At 41.1% G+C, this 24,771-nt stretch overlaps 2 protein-coding genes across 6 annotated transcripts in view; both read left to right on the plus strand.

Moving 5' to 3' along the window:
- The window catches only part of SOS2 (SOS Ras/Rho guanine nucleotide exchange factor 2), a 78,429-nt gene extending 75,580 nt beyond the window's left edge, over window positions 1–2,849 (plus strand). For all 3 annotated transcript variants that reach the window (XM_032871166.1, XM_032871167.1, XM_032871168.1), the window contains 2 exons: window positions 143–252; window positions 1,109–2,849. In XM_032871166.1, coding sequence (XP_032727057.1) covers window positions 143–252; window positions 1,109–1,618 — 620 coding nt within the window. In that variant the 3' untranslated portion in view covers window positions 1,619–2,849. The remainder of the gene's footprint in view (window positions 1–142; window positions 253–1,108) is intronic.
- Window positions 2,850–3,436: 587 nt separating this feature from the next.
- On the plus strand, window positions 3,437–24,193 carry VCPKMT (valosin containing protein lysine methyltransferase). 3 transcript variants are annotated; one of them, XR_004384227.1, is made up of 8 exons: window positions 3,437–3,754; window positions 3,858–3,968; window positions 4,135–4,207; window positions 5,214–5,333; window positions 6,375–6,479; window positions 8,575–8,627; window positions 10,849–11,056; window positions 23,952–24,193. XR_004384227.1 is itself a non-coding variant. In XM_032871169.1 (7 exons), the coding sequence occupies exons 1-6, from the start codon at window positions 3,492–3,494 to the stop codon at window positions 8,587–8,589; spliced, it is 687 nt and encodes a 228-aa protein (XP_032727060.1). In that variant the 5' UTR covers window positions 3,437–3,491; the 3' UTR covers window positions 8,590–8,627; window positions 10,849–11,680. The 3 variants fall into 3 exon arrangements, 2 of the variants coding, with proteins under 2 accessions (XP_032727060.1, XP_032727061.1); XM_032871169.1 differs by lacking the exon at window positions 23,952–24,193 and having other exon boundaries at window positions 10,849–11,680; XM_032871170.1 differs by lacking the exons at window positions 10,849–11,056; window positions 23,952–24,193 and adding an exon at window positions 9,556–9,690.
- Window positions 24,194–24,771: the final 578 nt, after the last annotated feature.

A 24,771-nucleotide genomic window follows, 5' to 3' on the forward strand; every position in this document is an offset into this window, starting at 1 on the left:
AGTTCAGTGGAGAGTATAGGTAAACCAACAGTTAACTACAGTACAGTCTGACATTTGCTATAGCAGAGGTGGTAACAGATTGAAATAAAGTCTTATGATTTGCACTGTGAATTGTGGTTAAACTAATCTTTTTTACCCCCAGAGTCTTTCTTCAGTTCATGTGGTAGTTTACACAAACTAAGTGAAGAGCCACTGATTCCTCCGCCTCTTCCTCCTCGAAAAAAGTTTGATCATGATGCTTCAAATTCCAAGGTAGTCAACAGGACTTAGGTTTGCCTTAACTTACTCAACTTATTCCAAGTTGTGAATCTTCAAAATAATTCTTGTTCTTATAATAGTCTGTCAGTTATAATTTGGCTACCTTTATGATTTTTAAACACTTTTTTTTTTTTTTTGAAAAATACTTTAACTGCTTATTTCTCGTTAATATTTTTTTCTAAAAAGAGGCTGGGCAGATTCACAGATACTCAGAAGCATGTTTCCTTTCTGGTAGAAAAGGGAAAAACTTTAGTATTCAAAGCATTCTTCAAATTTTAAACCAGTACTTTGCAAACTTTAGGCTGCATCAGAATTACCTGGGAGGCTTGTTAAAACCAGATTGTGGAGTTTCCCATTCAGTAGGTCTAGGGTGGGACCCAGGAATCTGCATTTTTTTAAACAAGTTCCCTACTAGTACCAGATGCTGCTGGTCCCTGGATCACACTTTGAGAACCACCACAGTAAGCCTCACTGGGGAAAGTAGAAGTAGATGGCCAGAAAGCAGAAGCTGCACATCGAGTTCCCTTGACATCGTGTCCTTTAATGTGTACAAAGCTATGTATTCCTTCACTCACTTGCCTATTATAGTTAAAATGTGTAAGTTTTTGAAAGGTGTATAAAGCAAGATAACCTGAGGCTTTATGTTCTAAGATTTCAATTAAAATATATATAAAAATATTAAACTAGGCACCAAATTAAATGGGGAGTATTTTACTCATGAATCTGATCATTAAATCAGATTAACCTATTTTGAGCTCTTGGATTTAACTAAAGAATTTTTCAGTCTTTTAAAGCTTAACAGATTTTTCAGGCGAATGGAGGTGTGATTTAATTTTTTTTTTTTTTTGAGGGAAATATGAAGTCTGATGATGACCCCCCTGCTATTCCACCAAGACAGCCTCCTCCTCCAAAGGTAAAACCCAGAGTTCCTGCTCCTGCTGGTACATTTGATGGACCTCTGCATAGTCCACCTCCACCGCCACCAAGAGATCCTCTTCCTGATACCCCTCCACCAGTTCCCCTTCGGCCTCCAGAACACTTCATAAACTGTCCGTTTAATCTTCAGCCACCTCCACTAGGACATCTTCACAGAGATCCAGACTGGTTCAGAGACGTTAGTACCTGTCCAAATTCGCCAAATACTCCTCCTAGCACACCCTCTCCCAGAGTACCACGTCGATGCTACGTGCTCAGTTCTAGTCACAACAACCTTGCTCATCCTCAAGCTCCCCCTGTTCCACCAAGGCAGAATTCAAGCCCTCACCTACCAAAACTGCCACCAAAGACTTATAAACGGGAGCTTTCGCACCCTCCGTCATACAGACTGCCTTTGCTAGAAAATGCGGAAACTTCTCAATGACCTTAGCCATATGTAGTCATTGACACTGGAATGGTATTTGTAAAGGGTTTTTTTTTTTTAATTTATTCAAAAAAGTCATAGTATTTTAGTAATTTTTACAAATAATGCTCTTACAAAATGCTACTGATCAAATAAGCTTTTAAAAATTGGTAAAATAAAAATACAAAAGTCCTTTATCATTATCCTCAGGTGATCAGTAGCATTGCCTTGTCTTGGATCCTCAGTGCTGCCAAAAGGCCAGTATAAAGAATTTATATTTGCACTGTAGACTCTGCTAAAATATGGTTTAAAGTGACATGATTGCACTGAAAGGGGATAGTGCATTTGTGGAATTTTTCAAATTTGGGTAATAGATGCCTTTTTAAGGCAATGAATTTACACAAATATAGTGGGTGTATGGTATTACTGATTTTTAAAACTCTTTGACCATCTTCTAGTTTTTACTTCTGGTTTTTACATTTAGGAGAATTGTGAAAAACACCCACTGTTCTTAAACTCTTTAATGCCCTGTCTTAAATGCCAGAATTTGCTGCTGAAGACAAAAATGGAAAATAGAATGAAAATAATAGAATGCACTGTAAATGTTTATTATTTTGTCAAAATGTATACAGACTACCTAACCCAATCATAGAGGGAAAAAGGGCATGTATCTCATTCAGATGTGCCTTTTGTTTTTGCGGACTATGGTGTCTTTAGCTAATGAGTTGCCTATTGTTTTGGAAAACAAAGTTAATATGCCATGTATGTACAGTTTTGTTTATAATGTATATTTAAAAATAATGCTAATAACCTATGTAAATTTAAATGACTCAAGGCCTATACTACAGTCTGCTACTTTACTAATTCAGAAATTCAGAGGAAACTTTCTTATGGCATAGGAACCAACTGCCTTGCCCTCAAAACCTAGCAACTTTCTCTATAAATCTCATGTTAACTAAAATTAAAAAAAAAATTTTTTTTTTTAGATTGGTAACATTTAAATCAGCAAACAAACGTACTTAAAGCTTTATTAAACTTTTTATTCAGAGAAGCGAGTAAAAGTTTGATTTGCCATTTGGACTCCTGGGTTCAAAGTGATGAAAAAGGGTGTTTTGCTGATAGTGCTGTAGCAGCAATTGTAAAGTAACCAGAAGCCACGTTGTTTATTTACTGGTCTGTGGCCTTTTACTGTGCTTTGTATCAGAGTTCTTAACAAGATTAATAAATCACCCCAGTCTTAATTTTTAAAAGACTTTTAAATACGTGTTTTCATTAATAAGGAACAAGTGGAGATATTGTTGAGTTCTGTGTAAATACATACAACCACATTATTTTCAATATTTGTGCAATTTACATAATCCCAAGGAATTTAAGTGATATAAATTTTATTAGGATAACTTTGTCTTAACTGTTAAAACACAATCAGCAAGCTCCCAGCAACCATTTCTATGCATTCAGATGAAGAATTAGGAGCATGGTAGGAAACCCTTGATAAAAGAGGATTGCAGCCTCCCTGGTAGGACCTTGGAAGCTGCCTGGATTTAAGGCCGGTAACTACCGAGTGAAATTGGTCTCCAGGTAAAAAGTCTTGAGTTTGCCATTGTTTTTTAAAGAGGTGACAATATTAGCTTTGTCTGGAAGAGTGAATTAAACTGCCCGTTTGTAAAGCCAGGCTTATAACTTAGAGGAGTGAGCCTGACCAACACCAAGAAGCGGGTGGCCTGGTGCTCGACTACGCCCAGGTAATGCTGCCTTCTCGGCCTTGTACTTTTGCGCACGCGCAATGGCGTCAACTTCGCCACTAGGAGGCGCCGGGCCCTCTTCCGGCCGGTCTTGGGGCGGTGCATGTGGCTGTGACGTCACTGCACGCGCCACATCTTGTTGCCGGGCAGCGATGGCGGCTACTCTGGAGTCCGCGGAGGACCCACTGCGGAACTTTGTTCGAGTTTTGGAAAAGCGAGATGGCACGGTGTTACGACTGCAGCAGTATGGCTCCGGCGGCGTGGGCTGCGTTGTTTGGGACGCTGCCATTGTCCTTTCTAAGTACCTAGAAACGCCGGGGTTTTCCGGGGATGGGGCCCACTCTCTGAGCCGGCGGTCCGTGCTGGAGCTGGGCTCCGGCACTGGGGCCGTAGGGCTCATGGCTGCTACCCTCGGGTAAGAGCTGACAGGAGGGGTGGGGGGGGCTGCTTTGTTCGGGAAATCCGGATTCCTGGTTTACCACGCTTGTGCCTACACTTCAGTCCACGTTATTTTATAGGGCTGATGTTGTGGTCACAGATCTTGAGGAATTGCAGGACTTGCTGAAGATGAATATTAATATGAACAAGCATCTTGTCACTGGTTCTGTTCAAGCCAAGGTACTGAAATGGTTTGTATGGCCTTTCAGCTTGTTTTAAGATAACGATTCTATTTTGCTTTAAATTGCGTTCACTACAACCATAGTTAATATGAAGGGGACTTTCCAGAACTTGTTTATAAAACAGTGTTTTAAATTATTAAAGCAACAATTAAATATTTTGGTTGATATTTTTAAGGGGGGAAGAAATAGAAGACTTTCCTTCTCCACCAGACTATATCCTGATGGCCGACTGCATATACTATGAAGAGGTGAGTATTCATTGAGTGAAATGTCTATCTTTAGAATTTATACCATAATTTGTGGATTCCAAAGTTCACGTTTCTTCACATTTTAATATTTCTGAATGCAAGATATTTGTCCTATAGTTGATGACACAGTAAAGAACATAAAGGTTACCAGAATTATATACATATACTGGTGATAAACATAGACCTGTAAAATATGTTGACAGAAGTGTTATGTGCATTTTACTAGAGACTTCTGTACTATTTTAAAGATTTTGCCGTTTGGATCTGTTATGAAAAGCTTAAGGTTTTTTGTAAGCTCTTCCTAGTGAACATGTTAACCATGACATTGAGAATTAAGTTGCATTATAAAGAATTCATTGTTCTGTGGAAAGATTGATTCAGAATGGTACTTTTTTTTTTTTTTAATTTAATTTATTTATTTGACAGAGATCACAAGTAGGCAGAGAGGCAGGCTGAGACAGGGGAAGCAGGCTCCCTGCCAAGCAGAGAGTCCTATTCGGGGCTCAATCCCAGGACCCTGAGATCATGACCTGAGCCAAAGGCAGAGGCTTTAACCCACTGAGCCACTCAGGTGCCCCCAGAATGGTATTTTTTTAAATGGCAGTTTGTATAATATTGTGGGCATCGCGTTTTTAAAATAACAAACATTGAACTAGCTTAAATTCAAGTTAGGGTCAGACTCACTTTTGTGGGTAAATCCCAACTTAAAATAGATTAAAATTAATTTTTTAAGGATGAGGTCATTTCATTTGTTTTCTCATGGGAACTCCAAAATACAGTCATTTGAGTCTTTTGGAAACTGAAATCAATACAGTGGTTGATTAGTGAAGAGGAGTTTACCAGTCATTAGTTAAGAGCTTTAACCACTTGTACTTTGTTGATTGACTCAAAGATGGATAAATTGGAGGGGAGTTATAGTTACTCTCCACTTCCCCTAATCCCATTTTATAGTAAATATTAAAATTTTTAAAAATCATAAGTAAAAGTGATACTCTGTTTTGAACAGTCTTTGGAGCCGTTGTTGAAAACTCTAAAAGATCTTAGTGGATTTGAGACTTGTATTATATGTTGTTATGAACAACGAACAATGGGAAAAAATCCAGAAATCGAGAAAAAATATTTTGAGGTAAGTACTAGATCTGTTTTTGTAGTGCTTTATATGATTTCAGCGAGGCTTTATGTGACTGTATGTTCAAGTATATTAAGGTAATTTTGAGTGGGGAACACATTCCACTTGTATGGATCCAAGGAGAGTATCCTTCGTTGCCCACCATTCTACTAAGCTTCTCCCCCAACCTTTTGCATCTTTTCTAATCCTTTGTTAACTTTTTCTTTTCTAATTAGTCAATCTAGTATCTACAAAACAACCCAAAATAATAATGGTGACATCCTTGTCTTTTCTGGGAAAGTTTTCCATGCTTCTTTATTAAACATGATGCTGGCTTTTGGGAATGTATTAATGATGTATGTAGTACTTTTGGAAAGTACATCAGAGAAACATATGTGGTATGTTTTTACCTCTGTGTTTTTCTCTACATTTTTATAAAAGCTTTCAACCAAGGTGTCCTATCTACTTTGGGGGGTATTTTTTGTTTTTGTTTTTCACTTTTTATTTTGAAATAAAGACTTATAGGAAGTTGCAAAAGTAGTACTTAGAGCCCCATGTATCTTTCACCCATCTTACCCCAGTGGTCATCCAAACCCTTTTGATGGGCAAAAATCCATCACATTACAAAGTGACTCCTACTGAGGGTACATCTCCATAGTCCTGCAATTTATCCACTGAAAGGACTGCTTTGCTTAAGAATGCAAATACATGACTCTGCCTCAGATACGTGCTAAAATTGTTTTTATTTTCATGTTTTTCTTGAAAGTAAAGAATTTAACTTTTGAGACTGTAATTGAAAATTCTATATTGTTAAACAGTTTAACTTGAGTCAGCACATGTAAAAATGCATATGTATCAAGTTCTCAACTCAATTTTTCATATGTATACACCCAGGCAACCACCACTACATCAAGATACAGAACACTTTCAGGATTTCGGAATGCTCCCATGTGCCCTTTCTAGTCGGTACTCCTCCAAAGTTAACTGTCATTCTGACTTCTGTCACCACAGGAAACTTCATGTTATGGAATTTACAGTATATCTCTTTTAAATTTATAGCTCCTCCAACTAGACTTTGACTTTGAAAAAATTCCTTTGGAGAAACATGATGAAGAATATCGAAGCGAGGATATTCATATTTTATACATCAGAAAGAAAAAATCGGTAAATACATTCCTAGCTCTTTGTCCTCTGAGGAGATCTCATTAGCTGGGCACTGTCTCTGGGCTAATGTGTGATGCAGATGCTGATTTTGATGTGGGGAAATACTTCTGATGACTCCCTGGGCTCAGGCACTCTCAATGTTCAGATCATTTAATCTACCTGGCCTTGGATTCTCCCTCTAAAAAACCAAAAACAAAAACAGGCTTTTCTGATAAAGATCCTTTCCATCTGTAAATAATAGAGCTTTGTAATTGGGCATTACCTCAGGCAAATATCTTAGCTATTTGTACATTTCTGTTTTAAAATGTCAGTTCTGACTTTTGTGAACTTTCTCCAACCATTCACATTTGGCAAATAGTCCAAAGTAAAGTATAACAAGGTAGATCTGTCCAGTAAGTAGAAATGCACTGAGTTAAATAGAATTTATGTATATTTCCCCTTTTTTGTTCCTTCCTTTACCTGTTAACATTAATTACATTTTTATATAAGCTGCCTCTGTATGCCTAGAGTTTGCACGTGTAGAGGGGAAGAATTATATTTCATCCATTTTGTATCGCCTTTTATATATGTGACCAGTAAAAGACAAGACATGATCTAGTTTATGAATTAAGGATGCTAAATTTAGTTAGTCCTACTTGTTTCTGTTATCTTTGCTTTGAATTCTCAGTGATGAAGTTTTCTGATTATGTGGATTCTAGTCAAAAGCAAATAGCTTGTAATTTGGGGGATTAAGGCTGTTAGAACTGTAAGGAAAAAGAAGTTGTGGGATTAGTAATTCAGATCTGCTTTCATTTGGCATAGTGCTGGAGATAGATAAATTTTAAAAATATTTTATGCCTTAAGGAATCTGGTTTTAGTTCAAGCTGTTGTGTAGTTTAAAAGTAGAATTTTTTTTGAGGCTTAAAGATTTTGTGTCTCCTAAATGTAAAGGCTTTTTTTTTTTTTTTTGGGCAAAGAATTACTTCTTTTTACAAAATTCATAAAATTCACCCTTTTAAAATGTACAGTTCAGTGGTTTTTAGTATATTCACAGAGTTGCACAAGCGTTACCACTTTAGTTCTAAACATTTTTTATCACCCCATAAAGAAACCCCATACCCATTAGCAGTCATTTCCTACCCCTGCCTCTCCCTAGCCCTTGGCAGCTTCCAGTCACTTCTCTGTCTGTGGATTGCCTGTTCTGAATGCTTCACAGAGGTAGAATCACACACTGTGTGGCTTCCTGTATCTGGCTCCTTTTTGTAGTTTTATAAGAAAAATACAGTTTTAATATTTCTTTGATACTATACCTTATCCATCCATTCATCAGTGATTGGTCATTTCAGCCATTCTTCACTTTTTGGCAATAATGAAGAATACTGCTGTGAATATTCATGTAAGAATTTTTGTGTGACTTCCGTTTTCAAATCTCTTGGGTATATACCTAGAATAGAATTGCTGGGTTGTACGGGAACTCCATGTTTAACTTTATGGGGAATTTGCCAAACTGTACTCCAAAGCTGCTGTACCGTTTTATATTCCCACCGGCGGTAGCTGAGGGTTGTGATTTCTTCATCTCTTCACCAGTGCTTGTCATTGTCCATCTTTTTGATTGTAACCATCTCAGTAAGAGTGAATTCGTATCTCATTGTGGTTTTTATTTTCATTTCCTGAATGACTAATGTGGAATGTCTTTACATGTATTTATTGGCCATTTGGATATCTTTACAGAAATACTTTCCCTGTTTTTAAATAGAGTTGTCTTCTTACCGTTGAGTTGTATCTGTTCTTTATTCTGGATACTAGACCCTTACCAGATACATCACTTTCAAATATGTTCTCCCGTTCTGTGGTTTGTCTTTTTTTTTTCTTTTTCTTGATAGTATGTCCTTTGAAGCACAAAGCTTTTTAATTTTGGTGATGTCCAGTGTATCTGATTTTTCTTTGGTTACTTTGTTTTGGATATCAGCAAAAAAACCATCTCTTAAAATTTTGGATGGTTATTCATTTGAGCTGCATTAGGCATATTTATTACTTAGTATTAAGTACCCAATAAATACTTAGTTTTTCATAAGAAATCGATCTTTAAAGTTTTCTTTTTTTTTTTTTCTTATAGAAATCTCTGTCGTGAAATCTTTAGTCACCTTACCCAAGCCTCTAACAACCTGGGTAAGCTAAATATATGAATGGAGCATGTGAATACAGCATGGGAAGATTGTGTTCACAGATTTTTCCAGCATGTCCATAGAGATTCGATATATAACTGACAACCACCATGGGCTACCTGCAATTTGAAAATGATTACTGACTGCCTGTCTGCCAGTGGGCCTGAAATCCACCTTAGTTTACTTGTAGCTCAGCTTCAAGTTCTGCTTAAAAGAAAATTGTGTATCAGTCACTCCTCAAATGAAAGATAGGTATTGAGGTTTGCCTTAAGTCTACCAGAAGTAAACAGTGAAGTGGCATGGTTGACTTGGCATTATTGTCAGGAAACTGGAGATGAATTGATCCAGTTTCTAAAGAGAGACATCTATTACTATGTAATTCTGTTTAAGTTGCAACTAGTAAAATTCGGTTGTCTTCAAGATCAACAAATCTAAAAGTTGGTTTTTATTTTAATGTAATTATGCATTGGTTTTTATCATATGTGTCTTCCACTTCATTGCGGTTATTACGATAGCATTAATATCGAAATGTTCTTAAAACAAAAACCTGAAAATGCTGTTTTGTATACTATTAGCCAAAGTTTTATTCTTTTCCTCCACCATACATGTCTGTGTGAGTTAGATAGTAATTTATACTGTAATGAGTTGGTAGGAATGAAAGTAAGAAATCAGGAGGGGGAAAAGGTATCTTTACAAACTTTTTCGTTTGCGAATGGAGCAAGAATAAAAGCCCAGTTTCAGGCTTGTGCACTTAGGTGGCTCTTGCACTTTTTGTCGCATATATCTTCCAGGAAAATGGCTAAAATCACCAGTGTTTACACGAAACAGAGACATGTTTTTAAGTAACTACAAATGTGGCTCTATATATATTTACCAAGTGTTTTGATTCTATGTATTCTCTGTTTTATCTTACAATGATAATCATCTCACAGACTGATCTGTCAAGGACTTCAGTTACATCAGTTGTGAAGAGTAATACTAACTGGATAGAATTCTGGTACCTGTAGGCATTGGTGCTAGGTGGCACATTTTATGTATTAAAATAAACATTGTTTTTGAGATCCTGTGATTTTGTGAATGTTTCAGAAATAGGTTTGAAGAAAATGAACATCTAAATCAGGTTTCCAGAAAAAGAAAAAGAAACCCTATTTAGAGAAATTAAAGATCCAAGTGAAAGAACCATTCTTTCTTTCAGGCTTCCTTTGGTCTTTAAAGTTTGTCTTGCTGTTCTTTTCCAGAATACCTTGTTCATACTGCCCTTAGCATTTCATTAACCAGTTTACAAACAGTTTAACCTAAATACATGATTCTTTGTTAGTTACAGATAGCACCAGTTATTATTAGTGAAGTCTTGGCACAGACGACTACTTTCTAGCCTATTCCATAACACTGTGCAACTTAAATAAGTCTGACATTGACCAGCTATAGTAATGCACTCAGATTCTCGATCCCTTTTCAACCTCCTCTTCTTTTCACTATACTTCCAATATTCACTACCTCTGGGTCTTCTGCCTAAAGTGCCCCTTGGCATTCCTGTACGAAAGCCCAGCTCCTTTACCTCACATAGGTGCACCTTACACTCCAAAATTTTCTGGAGGAGTTGGGTGGAGGTCAGCCTCTACAGCTTCGCCAGAATCACCCCTTTACTTGTGTGTGCCTCCTTCCCTTCCCTGTCCTATTCCCACTCCCTTACTTATCACCTTAAAGCGTCACTTGCATACATTCATCATCTGTTCTGGAGAACTGACCTAAGTTACTGAATGTAGATTTAAGTAGCTTGTAACATTAAATCATGGGATTTTTTTTCCTCTTCTGGAATAAGGCCAGAGCAGAGATTAAAAAGTACCAAATTTCAAATTAAAAAAGAAAAAGGTACCAAGTCTCCACATTGTAAAGAACCACTGGTTTGGTAGGACCAGTGAGCACTGCAGGGCTTACTGGGGGCTGCCAGTTCCAAAGAACCTGCCCTATCACCACCCACCATTCCACAGACAGTCAGAGAGGCCTGGGAGAGGTCTCTTTGAGGAATGCAGTGTTGGGGAATGGGATTTTGTCCTTTGGACTCTCATGAGTCCTTTAGACTCTCTTCTGCACTCAGAAACCACAGGAGAGCGGCGTGAGGGAACAATTCAAGATTAAGGATGCTTCTAGGAGGAGGAGCCCAACATTTTCTCCACCTGGTTGAGTTTACCCAGCAGATTAGCACATCTGTGTTTTTATTTCAGAGCATGGGAATGAAATTGGAGAGGTGAGGACTATCAGGCAGAGAGGTGTTAAAGATGGGTCCTGCCAGCTCCTGCAGAGGACTTGAGCAGCAACATGGAGAAGTTCAAAGGCAGGTGCGGAAGATGAGTGAGGTGTGATGCCAAGGACTGGGGATCAACCAGAATACAACCAACTCCAATCCCCCGGCACTGCCAGGGCTGGGGTCAAGTGAGAAGACAGCTCAGGAATGAACCTCTGGACCTCTAGTTGAGTGGGGGCTTGCCACTGTGCACCATGAAACCCACAGGCCAGTTATCAGAATGCAGTTATAGCCCATTAAGGTGGCCCCGTTGTAAGGCAGTGTTTCTCAAACTAGGCTGCACATGGGATCACCTGGAAAATGAAAAGCAAACGAAAGCCATGTTTGGGTCCCAATTAAATTTAAAGGCATGGGATTTTTATTAAAGGGCTCCAGGTGGTTTGAGTTTAGCCTAAATTGAGAACTGCTGTGTTAAGGAACCCTAGCATCTATTTCCCAAGGGGAAGGGAGCAAAGGGAGAAGAAATACAAAAATAAACCATCCATGATTAGAGTGGGCCTATACTGCATAGGGAGGGAAGGAGCTTTGAATGTGATGTGGAATCATCTACAAAATAGGTTTTAAAATAAATAGGACAGAGATTTAGAAATTGACTGTTGACCTGAAAATTTGGAGAACCTGGTCAAGAAGGCAAAGATGATGCTACTCAAGAAGAAAGGGGAGTCTAATAGCTGGAAAAATGAAATTGTTATAGGCTAGTCTCCAAGGACTTGAGTCTCCCCTGTATACCAGTTATAACTAAAGGTCTTTGAAATTGCGTAACGTAGTATCTCAATCAGGTATAGTTCACAACCAAGGGTCTGTGAATATTAGGTTTCATGAACTTGGGAGTGAGGTTAGGTTATTTTTCATTATTTTAAGAAGTATTAATCCAGAATGATGGTGGGATTTTTTACACAGCTACCTTTTTCTTAAAAGTTACCTTGTTAAATGATGCCAATTGCGATATTAACTCAGACTATTACTGTATTTTAAGAAGTGTGGGTTATAGAAATAGGACTGTTGTTCTAAAGTTTCCCTGTAGATGGCATTGCTTGACTTTGTCTTTAAACATTTTATAAAAAGGAAGTTGTTAAAATAGAACATTTTGAAATGGAATCACACTTGCATTTTAAAGGTAAACTAAATTAGATTTTAAAGAATCAAGCTACTTATCAGGAGTTGCTTTCAAGTACAGCGTGATTGTCTCAGTGTGTTTGGGCTGCTAGAACGAAGTATAGACTGGGGGGCTTATAAACAGAAACCTTTCTCACAGTTCTAGAGGCCGGGAAGTGCAAGCAAGATCAAGGCGCCAGCTTCGTTACCAGCTCTCTTCTCATTGTAACGTCACAGGGCAGAAAAGCAGAGGATCTCCTTGGGGTCTCTTATAGGACACTGACCCCATTTAGGAGAGCTTCGCCCTCATGACATACTCATCTCTCAAATGCCCGCCTCCAAATACTATCACAATGGGGGAATAGGTTTCAGAGAAGATTTTGGGGCTGGGTTGTGGGCGGGAAGCACAAACATGCAGACCGTAACAATAGTGTAGGTAAAGCTGATTTTTTTCTTATAAAATTGTATTTGACTTATCTTTCTGTCCATTGCAATCCGATATGCCTTTTGAATTTCTGAATATTATTTGTAAAGCTACAGAAATTGCAATTCAGAGACCATTTCTCTGCTATTGATATCTTCTGTGAGAGACCTTTAAGAGGCTGAATTACTTGGTCAGGTTCTGAAAATTAAATTGACCTTGAAAGTACATTTTATATAATGCGTGATTTTATGTTTGAGGTGTTTGAAACTTCTAATTAATTTTAATTAGTTTTCCAAACCAGTGTACCTTCCTCACTAGAGTAATAAGTAGCTTTTACATCAAAAGACTGACGCTCTGTCTGGCTTTACCACAGTCCTGCAGGCTTAGGCCTTCTGTTTGACTCTTTGTCTTTTTCCTCAAGGAACATCAGGATTTGGAAGAGCTTTTGCTGAATTGATAGTAAACATTTTAAAAGTAGAATAGTCCATTGTCGTACCATGGAGATCTCCAAGCTACTACAGAAAGAAGTTGTGGTGACAAAATTTTACTGAAAATTAGTCAAGTAATGAAAAAGTGAAGTTTTCACTTTATATAATTTTGAATAAGAAAGCAGTGAATTCTCAAACCATGTATACCCATTGGGTTAAAACTGTTACATACTTGGGGTCATTTAGGATATTGTCTTAGGTTCTTAAGTATTGGTTGGAGTTTTGTGACAATTTAGTGAGTCCATCAATTGAGAGGTAGATTCTATGGGGACTTGGGTCCCATGCCTGACCAGGAGGAGCTCCTGTCAATCTGGAGCAGGTCAAGTTCCCAGGTCCAGAGTGTATCACCAATGAGAAGCAGAAGCTGTTCACCAGTAAGCTGCTAGATGTCATGGACAGAGTACTGATCCTGGAGATCAGTGGTCATGCCATTTATGCCATCAGGCTGTGCCAGTGCAAGGTGTACTGGTCTGGGCCATGTGCCCCATCGCTTGTGGCCCACAACTTGACTGAGAGACAAAAGAAGGTCAAACTATTTTGCCTGGAAATGTTCCTTCGTGATCTCATTGCCCACCAGAAAGGACAGATAGAGAAGCAGCCACCATTTGAAATCTAATTATGATTTGGGAAAGAATAGCCAGATGGGAAAGCCCTGGAAAGGAAACTCATCTTGGTTCAGGTCATTCCAGTGGTAGCTTGGATGATCTACGAGGTGTTTTCTGGACAATACAATAATGTATCAATAATGAATCAAGATAATTTCTGTTTATAACAACGTAATTTTCAAATAATGGACTTAAAAATGTGTTAGAGCAAATTATCTCCATGATAATGTTCTCATGTGCATTCTTAAAACAATGTGTCAGAGCATAGGCCTAAAGACCGGATTATCTGGGCTTAAATTCCAGTTCTGCCATTTACTAACCATGTGACCTTGAAAAAGTTATTTAAACTGTGTGCCTGTTTTCTCACATGTAAGGTGAAGGTCATAATAGTGTCTACCTACTAGTTTGCCATGGGGATTAAATCAGTTTAATACATGTAATGCACTTAGGTACCAGGTGCATAGTAAGTGTTCAAAAAATGTGATTATAATAGAGGTGTAGGGACTAGGAAAATGTATATAATGTAAGTCAATTTTTATTTATATTGCAGTATAAAATCTGGACATTTTTTCGAGAGTGTAGGGCCCTTGTGCCCATCACTCCCCCTTCATGATAGCAGTGGCCCTTGGGGTAGGAGGAGGTTGAGAATGCTGTTCCACCTCCTTTATTTGAACAAGTAAGCAGTTCTAGAAAGAGGAAGAAAATGGGGTGAAAGAAAAACATTTGTTTCCCATTCATTTTTTTTGGTTTTAAAATAAGTGTCATGGGCATTCAAAGGCCAATAGGTACAGGAGACACATTTCTAAGTATAGGAGCCTGGCCTTGCTGGCTGGAGCTCCAGGATTACCATTCCACCTCCCCAGACCTTCAGCCAGTGTTTCCCTCTGTGGTTCTTATCTCTGTAAAACTGAGACCAGTTAGGGGGCAGGTGATGAACGTACAGCAGCAGGTCATTTTTCCGAAGTGGGACTCAATGCATCTACATAACTATGTTCAAAGTTTGGATGTATTAACTCTAGAAGAGCAAGGCAGTGTAGCAGTTACCTCCCAAGGAAGCGATCTTTGTCCACGTAATGAACATACGTGATGCGTGTGGGAGCTTAGTGTAGCTAGTCCCTCCGGCTGCCTGGGAGAGATGTGCCGACAGACAAGAACAAGAGAGCCTTGAATTGTAGCTGCTTCCTCAGCCGGTGTAAAGTTTGTTAAGTTTTCAAGACCTTTTTTATTTTCAATTGATGGAAAAAATTGTCATGAACACTGAATAGCTGGTTTTAGTTTTTAGAAATATTTATTCCTTAACCTATAATACAGTAATTAATCTTGGTGAAGTGTAAGTTGGCACTTTTTAATATTCATGAGGCTGAAAACTGTTATTTCTCCCTCACAAAGCAAACTGAAGGCTTTTGGAAAAGAGCTATACTAGATGTAGGTTTGACCAGGTTTAGTGTTTGAGTAGTTCGCAGATCTCCTTCCTGTACTAGCTTTCATGAAGTAGTATTGGCAGTCTGTTAAACCCTTGATGGATCAGTGCTTTTAAATAGTCCTGGGTAATTTGTTTAAAGTTAACTTTTATTCCAGTTTGTTAATTTCCTGAAACCCAGGCATGAGCAGTGTGAGCTCCAGGTCCACGTGTTGGCTCACCATTGCTTTGATAAATCATTGCCACAGTTAAGAGCGTACAATACAAACATCCACGTATCCACACGCAACACCTGACTTTGTTCTTTTAGGAGAGTGTCCTGAAAACCCACTTGTGGGGTGCCTGAGTGACTCAGTTGCTTAAGCGTCTGACTCTTGATTTCAGCTCAGGTCATGATCTGAGGGTTGTGGGATCAAGCCTTCGCATGGGGCTCTACATTTAGGAGGAGTCTGCTTGAAATTCTTTCTCTCCCTCTATCTCTTTCATCACTCCCTGCTCGGGCACACTCACTCTCTAACTAAATAAATAAATCTTCAAAAAAAAAAAAAAAAGTCTTGTACTGCACACACAGTACAGCTGCATATCGGGGTACTCCAAATGTAAAGAGCATATTTTATCCAAAACTTAGATGAGAAGCTTTACACTTGCATTCAGAATGAGTATAAAGAATACTCTCATGGCATATAATTCGCATAGGCCTGGTTTCTCGAAACTTAGAAACAGGAAACACAAGTCTTACATTCTCACAGATAATAAATGTTTAACCAGAAAGTGTCTTTGGATGTCTGTGACATTTATAAATGTAGGTACAAAAATGTGCTCTTAGTTTTTTGTATGTATGTATGTATGTATGTATGTATTAGAGGGTGTGGGTGGGAAGGGACCAAGGGAGAGGGAGAGAATCTTAAACAGGCTTCATGCCCATTGTGGAGCCCGATTTGGGGCTTGACTTCATGACCCTGAGATCATAACCAGAGCTGAAATCAAGCTCAGCTTAACGGATGGAGCCACCCAGGTGCCCCAAAAACGTGCTTTTAAAATAGCTGTCTTCTTTCTAAATCTTGTCACAAAGATCCTTTTTTTTTTTTTTTTTAGCTTCATTGTTCCAAAACTCTTTGCGCTCTCAGGCATATATATGACACCCACATTCAGTCTGTTACTCTCTGTCTGGAGTGTCTGGTTGTTAATCTGAGATCCTCAGGAAGAGGAGAGCACAGTAGTGGCTCAGTGTGGCAGGAGGAACAGAATTCCCTGTTAACCCTGGGAGACCGCCCCAGTTCCACGCTATGTCTGGTCACCTTCCCGTTATGCACCCAGGCTTGAACATTCTGTGTTTCTCTTGAGAAGATCGTTCACTTGATTATTAAGTAATCCACCTGTATGTCCTTGGGCAACGTGACCTCTGAATGATTACATCCCTTGCTATGAAAGAAGAAAGCCGTGCACTGGCTAGCTCCATGGAGACGGCTCAACTGGTCTAGTAAATGGAGACGAGAGCAGGGAGGAAGGCCTCGCTCTACAGAAGCCTCAGGTGTTGAGTTTGCTCTGAGAATTGAGAGCAGCCAAGTCTTGTAAACTGGAGAAATGTGAGAGAAGTCACCCTAAGCAAACAACACTTAACGTGATCCAGGGGAAAACAAACAAAAGCCTCAATTGCCAAAAAAGAGGGGTTCTGTTTTGCAGCATGCCAATCAATTACTTGTGTGTCCCGCCCTAAATTTTTCACCTCCTCCATAGACTCCACCCTCGTCACCGGAGAGGAGGGAGAGGTCATGGGGAGGAGACTCAAGAGGTTGCTCTTACCAAAAATTAAAAAATCTGGAAGGCACTAATAAGATATTAGGCATTGCTGGTTTGGTACTTCCCAGAGGAATGTAATACCAACACAAAACAAACAAATAGCCCCCTTGAAACCATGGAGATCCCAGTGCTGCAGAGGGCAAGAGCAGAATTGAGCAGAGAAGTTACTCGAAACTCCTTAAATAACTATAAAAGGGACAACAGATGAAATACGGCTTGTTGCTTTTAGTTTTTCCACACTTAACCTGAAGCCGAGGTCCCATATGTAAAGTGTCTAGAATAACACCTGGTGTAAAGGATCTCAAGACATTTAAGTTCTCTTCCTTTATCCCATTATCAAATCCACCCTCCATGATTTCTCTGAAATGTTCAACACAGATATTTACCCTTTCTTTTTTTTTTTTTCCAAGATTTTATTTATTTATTTGACAGAGAGGGATCACAAGTAGGCAGAGAGGCAGGCAGAGAGAGAGGGGAAAGCAGGCTCCCTGCTGAGCAGAGAGCCCAATGCGGGGCTCAATCCCAGGACCCCCAGATCATGGCCTGAGCCGAAGGCAGAGGCTTAACCCACTGAGCCATCCAGACACCCCACAGATATTTACTCTTTCAGTTAATTTAATAAACAGGTACAGAAACAGGTGTCCGTACACGTCCAGTATACACATTTGTACTCTTTTAGCTACTAGGGCCAAATCAATCAATCAGATGCAGTCTGTACCCTTAAGCAGCTCACTTATCCATAATGTGATAGACTTGCAAAAAGAATTGCATCTCTGGGGTAAGTGCAATAATTAAGGTTTGAATTAGCTCCAGTGGCTGTACGAAGGACAGTGTGGTTATCTCGGGGTTGATCAGGGACGATTGCGGGAGGGGACTCTTCTGCCTCACTGCCTAGTCTCATTCATGGTACCATCCTCTCACATTCTTTAATTCCTTCTGCCACTTCATAAAACCAGTGGGTCATAGAATCCCTCATCAGAGGGACTCACAGTCCTCCCCTTTCTGTTTTTACTGCTGTCCCCTCAGGTTCGGGCCTCTTTACCTCTAATTTATGCTCCCATCATAGTCTCCCACTTCAGGTGTGTTTCCACACGTCTGTGCAAACAATGGTGACAGAGCACTTTGCTAACTCGGAGCTCCGAACCGTTCATCCTGCTCAGAAACGTCCCCAGAGCCTGCTGGACGTTCAGTATCCTTGCTAGTACACTCCTGTCGCTCATCTCTTGCTCTTTTGCTCAAGTGGATGTTTCTGAATATACAGTGTGTTTTACTGCTCTTGTCTTTACTCATGATCTTTTCATATAGTGGGCAATTGTGGGAATAACTTCTGTCCTTCATCAGACCCTCTCCCAATTGTCTGATAAAGACCAAATTTCCCAGAACCCACTGCACTGACCCTTCTGCCTGCCCTGTAACCAAACCCAGCCAAACTGCTTCATGTCCTCAGCTGCAATTTAGGGGTGGGTGTCACATGACCCAACCTACCCCACCCTCCCCAGCGCCTTCCTGGATAAGAGGCACTACCTCTTCTCTAGGATAGCTAATGCTAATGGTGAAATGAGCCTTGAGTTCCCAAGAACAAAAGTCAACCCAGAGGAAAGGAGATTCTAGAAGCAAAGAGAGAAACTGGGATTCACTTTGAGCCTCTGGAACCAACTATGCCTAAAACCAGCTGTACTTCCTGGACTCCCCAGTTATATGACCAAGTTAACCTTCATTTGGGATTTGGATTTGGGTTTCTCTTCCTTGTAGTGGAGCAGGTCCTAACTGGTAGAATGTTCAAGGTTTTTTGCTCTTCAAACCCTACTACTCTTTCTTTCTTTCTTTCTTTCTTTCTTTCTTTCTTTCTTTCTTTCTTTCTTTCTTTTTCTTTCTTTCACAGAGAGAGATCACAAGTAGAGAGGCAGGCAGAGAGAGAGGAGGGAAGCAGGCTCCCCGCTGATCAGAGAGCCCGATGTGGGGCTCGATCCCAGAACCCTGGGATCATGACCTGAGCCGAAGGCAGAGGGTTTAACCCGCTGAGCCACCCAGGTGCCCCCTACTACCCCTTTCTTAAGATCCTTTCAACCACTGCTTTCCTCAGGAAGTGATCTGCTTTCTAAGCCTTCATTTTGTCCATAATACCAGCCCAATCATCTTAGCAGTTGACTTACAAGCTTTCTAGAACAGTGTTGGTTGCTGATCATACTATGGAAATCTTAGTCTACCAAATTACAAAAGTAAACATCATAAAACTAGTCAGAAAGCAAAAGCAAGGAAACAAAAACCCATTGTGGGAATAGTTTGATTTCATGTGTTAACAAAGGAACAAATCCACCACCTTTGTACCCAGAAAATATTCAAGCCTCCATCTCTTGATGAATTCCATCCTAGAATTCTTATTTAGAGGAAATAACTCAGGAGTCAAGAAGATGACTTGCTTAGGAGAGAGGGTAGATGCTGGAGCTGGACTAACCCCCCAGGTTAGGGGGTGCCTAAAAAGTGAAGGGAAAGTCAAAACATGTATTAGGAGAGGCCCTTAGGCAATGAGGTGTGAGGCCCGGCGAGCAAGATTAGGGATGGAAAGGGTCGTCTAAGAAAGGTTAAACTTCTTTGCTGCATTTTTGCCGGATGATGGGTAAAGGCCACATTTTGTGTAGGGTTTTAGTTTTTATCTCTTACTGTCATTCCCTTTAGTGACACAGCTTTCAGGAAAGTGACATCTGGGTGAAAGTGAAGCAAAGTGAAGAGGCCAGTGTGAGAAATGTATTTGCCCACATTACCCTCTGGGGAGGCTCACAGGAAGAGAGCAGTGTCCTCTGCTTGGGGCCAGGTCTGGAAAGGCCAGGCAGAGCTTACTGGATGGACTGGGCAGAGCTGGAAGACCAGGGAAAGCCTCTATACTGGGTGGCCACTCAGAGGGATGCAAGATAAAATCTCCCCTTTCCCAGTATATGCCGGAGAGGAGCCCTGCCATAGGGGCACCCTTGACTCTTGGGGATTCGAGATGTTACAGATACAATACACATTCCGCTGGACTTCAGATGTACTAGTCCAGAGCAAGTATTTGAAAAGATTGCAACGAGACTGATTTTTTCTATATTACCAGATTTGAAACTGTCAATACAACTTTTACTCATATCATATTATTCCAAATAAATTGGTAAGGTAATTTTAAAAATTGTGACTTCTTTTATGGGATGGCTAAAGTTTTTCTGTTGTATATACATATCCTAAAACCAAATTGAGATTTAAAAAAATATATATCTAAAATAACAGCATGCATTTCAAAAGCTTCCAGAATTATTCCTAAATCTCACGAGGGCTAATTTATGAAAGACCTAAGACAACCATTCACTTTCTGTCCCACAGTAGAGCCCTAGGTTGATTTTAAATACAGCTTTGATGATTGACAGATGACTGGCCCCAGTTGCTAATATTAAATTAGCAACCAGTAGGAAACCAGATTAAATGGCGGGTTGCATCTGGATGGGCTCAGGACTGTCAAAACTGATATAAGTGCTGCTTTATGTGATCTTGCTTAATGTGATCAGAGCTAACCTAAGACTTAAGCTAATATTGCCACTTAGCAATTCAGAGTTTTGCATTTAGATAAAGATCTCTGCCCAGACCTGTGTAATGTGAGCAGAGAGAATGATGGTGTGTGTGTCTATAAGGAAGGGTGAAGGCTGTAAGTAGATTTATAATTAATTGATAAAAGGCTGGAAGAATTGTACAACTTTATTTTTCTTACCAGTGTCTCTAGAACACAGGCACATCTTGCCAGATAGACTTGAAAATGTCACCGTAATTCTAGAGCAAAAAGAATGGCATTGTTTGCTGTCCTTCCTTGAGGACCTGGCAAGGAGAGTGGAATTCTGTAAGGAGAGAGCCCAGGACCAAGGCCTCTTCATCCTCCTGTGCTCAGGAAGAGAATGAAATGGCTCCAGCTTATGAATCTCCTCAGAAATGTTTCTCCAACTGCAGGAGAGTTCTCGCAACTCTCAGGCTGACCCATGAAGTCCCAGGGTGTTTTGCTGCCGAGCATAGACTGATTCGGAGAGTGGCCACTCGGAGTCCCTTCCGGTGGTCCTATCCCTCTCCTGACTAAAGATGTGCCTCAGCATCTTTTGGTGGAAACTTTCTGGGCTAGATGCAAGCCAGATGGTGAAGGCTGAAGTCCTCTCCCCCCTGCTGACAGGCTGAGTCCTTGAGCAAGTACCTCAGTCTGAATTTGTTTCTTCACCTGTAAGATGGGGATGATGACAACGGTGGTGATATTTGTTCTGTCCACCCACAGAGTTTTTAAGGTACTCAAACAGGAAAATGGCTGTGAGAGCCAAAGTTCCACTTGAAAGCCAAATGGAAGTGTGAGCTACTATGTTTGGTGCTCACCTTTGACAAAAGGCGTGATTCCTCCTTCCACCGACGCAGCCAGGCACGCTCCACTCGGGGAGTAAACAGAGGCATTTCTCCCAGACTGCGAGCTCTCTGTTCACAGCAGCTGTGTCTGGATCTGCTTCGTCTCCGAACGGGCAGGTGTGTTTAACTGATAGTTCCCCTTGGTCTCTCAGTGCCTTTTCCCTTCAGCCTCTAGTTGATCTCGGGCCCCATTTTATCAATCTTTGCCCTCACTTTTTCTCTTCACAGGAGATATGGAGAGACAGAGTCCCCTCATTTGTGGCCGGTGGACCAGGCCTCGAGGCAGGTGGGGGGATACCACTGCATTGTGAGCTGCTGGCTGGCATGGACAGGAGTCAGTTCCTGGAAGGAGTTAAATGCTGTAGGACAGAGCCTAAGACATGCCAGTCATTTTATAAATACTTACTCTTTCTCCCCATCCTCCTCCTCATCATCACTACTACTAATACTATTACTACTACTACTACTACTACTACTATGAGAGCATAGAGGATTGGCCTGGTTTTGCAAATGTGTTTCCTTTGACTTCTCCAACCTTCCTCAACTGCACACTGTGGCTTATTTCATTGTCCCTGGAAGACTTTAGGGTTGCAGGTCTTCCAAAGCAGGCAGCAAACCCTGCTTTGTCTTGTGGGAGCCCCTAGCCCCTCGGAAGCCCAGCTGTGGAGCCCAGGGCATTAGACACTGGGCTTGCAGAGGTGCCGAGGCCCCTCAGGGCCTGGCTCATTGGACAGGGCTCTCCCCAGGGCTGAAACTCACGGGAGGGCTCAGCTGCAGGAACTCACTGGTGTTTGCTCTCAGCTGCCAACTTTGCTCAGAGAGAGGAAGTTCTGCAGCGGCCTGGACAGGCAGGTCCCGAAGGTGGTGGCGACGTTGGGCAGGGTGCCGAGAATCCTTCTGAGATGGCCTTGCGTACTCTTGTCTTCAAAGCATCACCCCACCCCTTGCAGCTGGAGAAGCTGCAGCCCGCTCCCAGCTGGCTCCTGGTTCCAGTGTCAGGCCTCCAGACACTGAGGAAGTGCTGTGCATGCTGATTCAGGCTCTGAGCTGCCCACGGCTCAGAGCCCATTTGTCCACTGGCACCTTCTTCCTTCCAAGGACACCATCCTCTTCAACAAAAGAGAGTCCCAAATACTCATTACATTCACTTTACATAAACCCCCAGTCATGGCACAGGGGCCGAGGATCCCCTTTGGTCCTTGCGCTTGACTCTGACTTTGTTGATTCGCATTATGTAAGTGCTGGTTGGAAACGAGAAGGAGTTTGTCTAGCCCAGAGGCCTCTCCAGATGCCTCCATTCTAAAGAATCTCTTCTGTTTGTTCATAATGGAGCTTTGGTGACATTTTTTCATGTTTCTCGTCTCATGCATCTTGCTAACACCATGGTCCCCTCCTTGAAGACAAGAACAGCATCTCACATCCTGTGTGATCCTTGCACTTTATTACTGGAGGAAGATTCCATTATCCAGGGCAGTAATTAATTAATCCAACTGTCCTTTCTGGAGCACCTGCGATGTGTGACTAGGCCCTAGGGAATATAAACGTAAGCAGATGTCATACAAAGTGAGGCCATAGAGTGGAGAAAGTGTAGTAGCTTCCTTCGTAGAGTTTGGTATGAGCAAGGGTGTTAGGGTTGAGAGAAGGCAGGTAGGAAAGAATGAAAGGGGAGAGATGGTGGCTGAAGACAAAGGGGGGTCCCTGGGGGCAGGGGCACGACGTGAGATTGGGAGGATCCCAGATGGAAGGAATGTGATCCAGAGCACGGGCACGGGCAGATGAATTGGTTCTGGAAGGAAGAGGGTCCCCCGCTTTGGTAGACTAATGGAAGGAAAGAAGAGGGAGCTGCATTCGGGCGTGGATGTGGAGGGGAAAGGTGTTCACCACTAATTTCCTTGGGTTTTCGCTGTTAAGTAAATCAAAAAGGAGACTTGGGTCTCCACATGAAGGAGCTTATGCTGCTAAGGATCCATGGCTGGGGTGACTTTTCTGTGACACAGGAACAGCTGTGTGGCCTGATGGGGGAAGATCCCAGAAAAGGGAAGCTAAAGAAAAGCAGAGCGGGGAAACAGATATCCCGAGGGTTCTCTTTCCCTCACTCCCCTGCCCTCACCCCAAGTACCAGGATCCTGAGGCCCCCAGGGGGCACCCCACTGAACTGGCCTTCCCCAAGTTCCCAAGTACCCCTGGCCGACCTCCCCTCTTCCCTCAGAAGGCCCCTTGCTGGTGACCTGTCAACTAAGTGCTGCTTTGTTTCGGCTGGTGCTGCCGGCTTTGGGTGCTTTTCTCTCAGATAACAGCATGATATTCTTGGGGGGCGGAGAGGTCCCAGTAGTTTTAGCTCACACAGACTTTACATCAGCTCTGGATCAATATTCCAAATTGTTAATTCTCAGAGACCGTTCAACAAAGTATCAATTTACCATATGGCCAACTTGTCAAATTTACCAAAATAACCAGTTTCCCAAGGCTTATTTCAAGGCGTACTCAATGTATGAATATATTCATGCATATATTTGTCTCAAATATAGTCAGTGAATATAAATATATGCCTCATGCATAGTCAATGATTCTGAAGATGTCCAACAAAGAGGAATATATTTTTCTGGTGAATGTGGCTAATATGTATTTATTATGGGCTGGATTGTGCCCCTCTGAAATTCGTATGTTGAAGTCCTAACCCCCAGTACCTCTGAAGGTGCTGTTTGGAGATAGAGTGTTTAAAGAGGTAATTAAGTTAAACTGAGGTCATTAAAGTAGATCCTAACCCCATATAACTGGTGTCTTCATAAGAAGAGATTAGGACGCTGACGGGCGCAGAAGGAAGACAATATGAAGACATAGGGAGAAGACGGCCATCTATAAGCCAAGGACAGAGACCTCAGAAGAAACCAAGCCTGCCAGCACCTTTATTTTGGACGTGTAGCCTCCAGAACTGTGAGAATATACATTTGTGTTGTTTGAGCCCCCCAGACTGTGGTACTTTGTTATGGCGGTCCTAGCACGCTAGCGCAATAATGTCATGGCTATATTTTAAAATATAAGATGTATTTCATCAGTATTTTAAGGAATGATTTGTTAAAAGATTTGAGTTTTAGAGCACTTTAGTTCCTCAAATATATTGAAGAAGAAGATATTCATTTAACATTTTAAAAGTCTTAACATAAATCTGTTCAAATTCATTGATTCTTTTCAGGAAGAATATTTCTTCAAACAAGATTTTGATAGATGTGGCAGGTCGGTCATTGATTTACAGCCAGTCTGGCTGCTATCCCGATTCTACACATGATCAGGCTGTCCTCTCTGCAGAGGGGCTGGCAGTGTGGGACGTGGGGGATCTACACAGAAATTCTCCTTGTACTCTGTGAGTGCACACCAGGCACGGTGCTAGCTGCCTTCCCAAATGGGATTCCCCGAATTCTCACAACAGGCTTAGGAGCTAGACCAGTATCCCACAGTACATACCAGAATATCAGAATTCAAAGCAGTTAAATAACTCCCCCCGGTCACAGAGCTAATCACTGGGGAGAACATTCCCTAGTTCTGATAGATCTAGACAAGTTAAGTCCCAGCTCTGCTATGTCCCAGCTGTGTGACCTAAGACAACTGGATT

Source organism: Lontra canadensis, unplaced genomic scaffold, assembly GCF_010015895.1.
Source record: "Lontra canadensis isolate GAN:19392208 unplaced genomic scaffold, GSC_riverotter_1.0 scaffold42, whole genome shotgun sequence".
NCBI classification, from domain to species: domain Eukaryota; kingdom Metazoa; phylum Chordata; class Mammalia; order Carnivora; family Mustelidae; genus Lontra; species Lontra canadensis.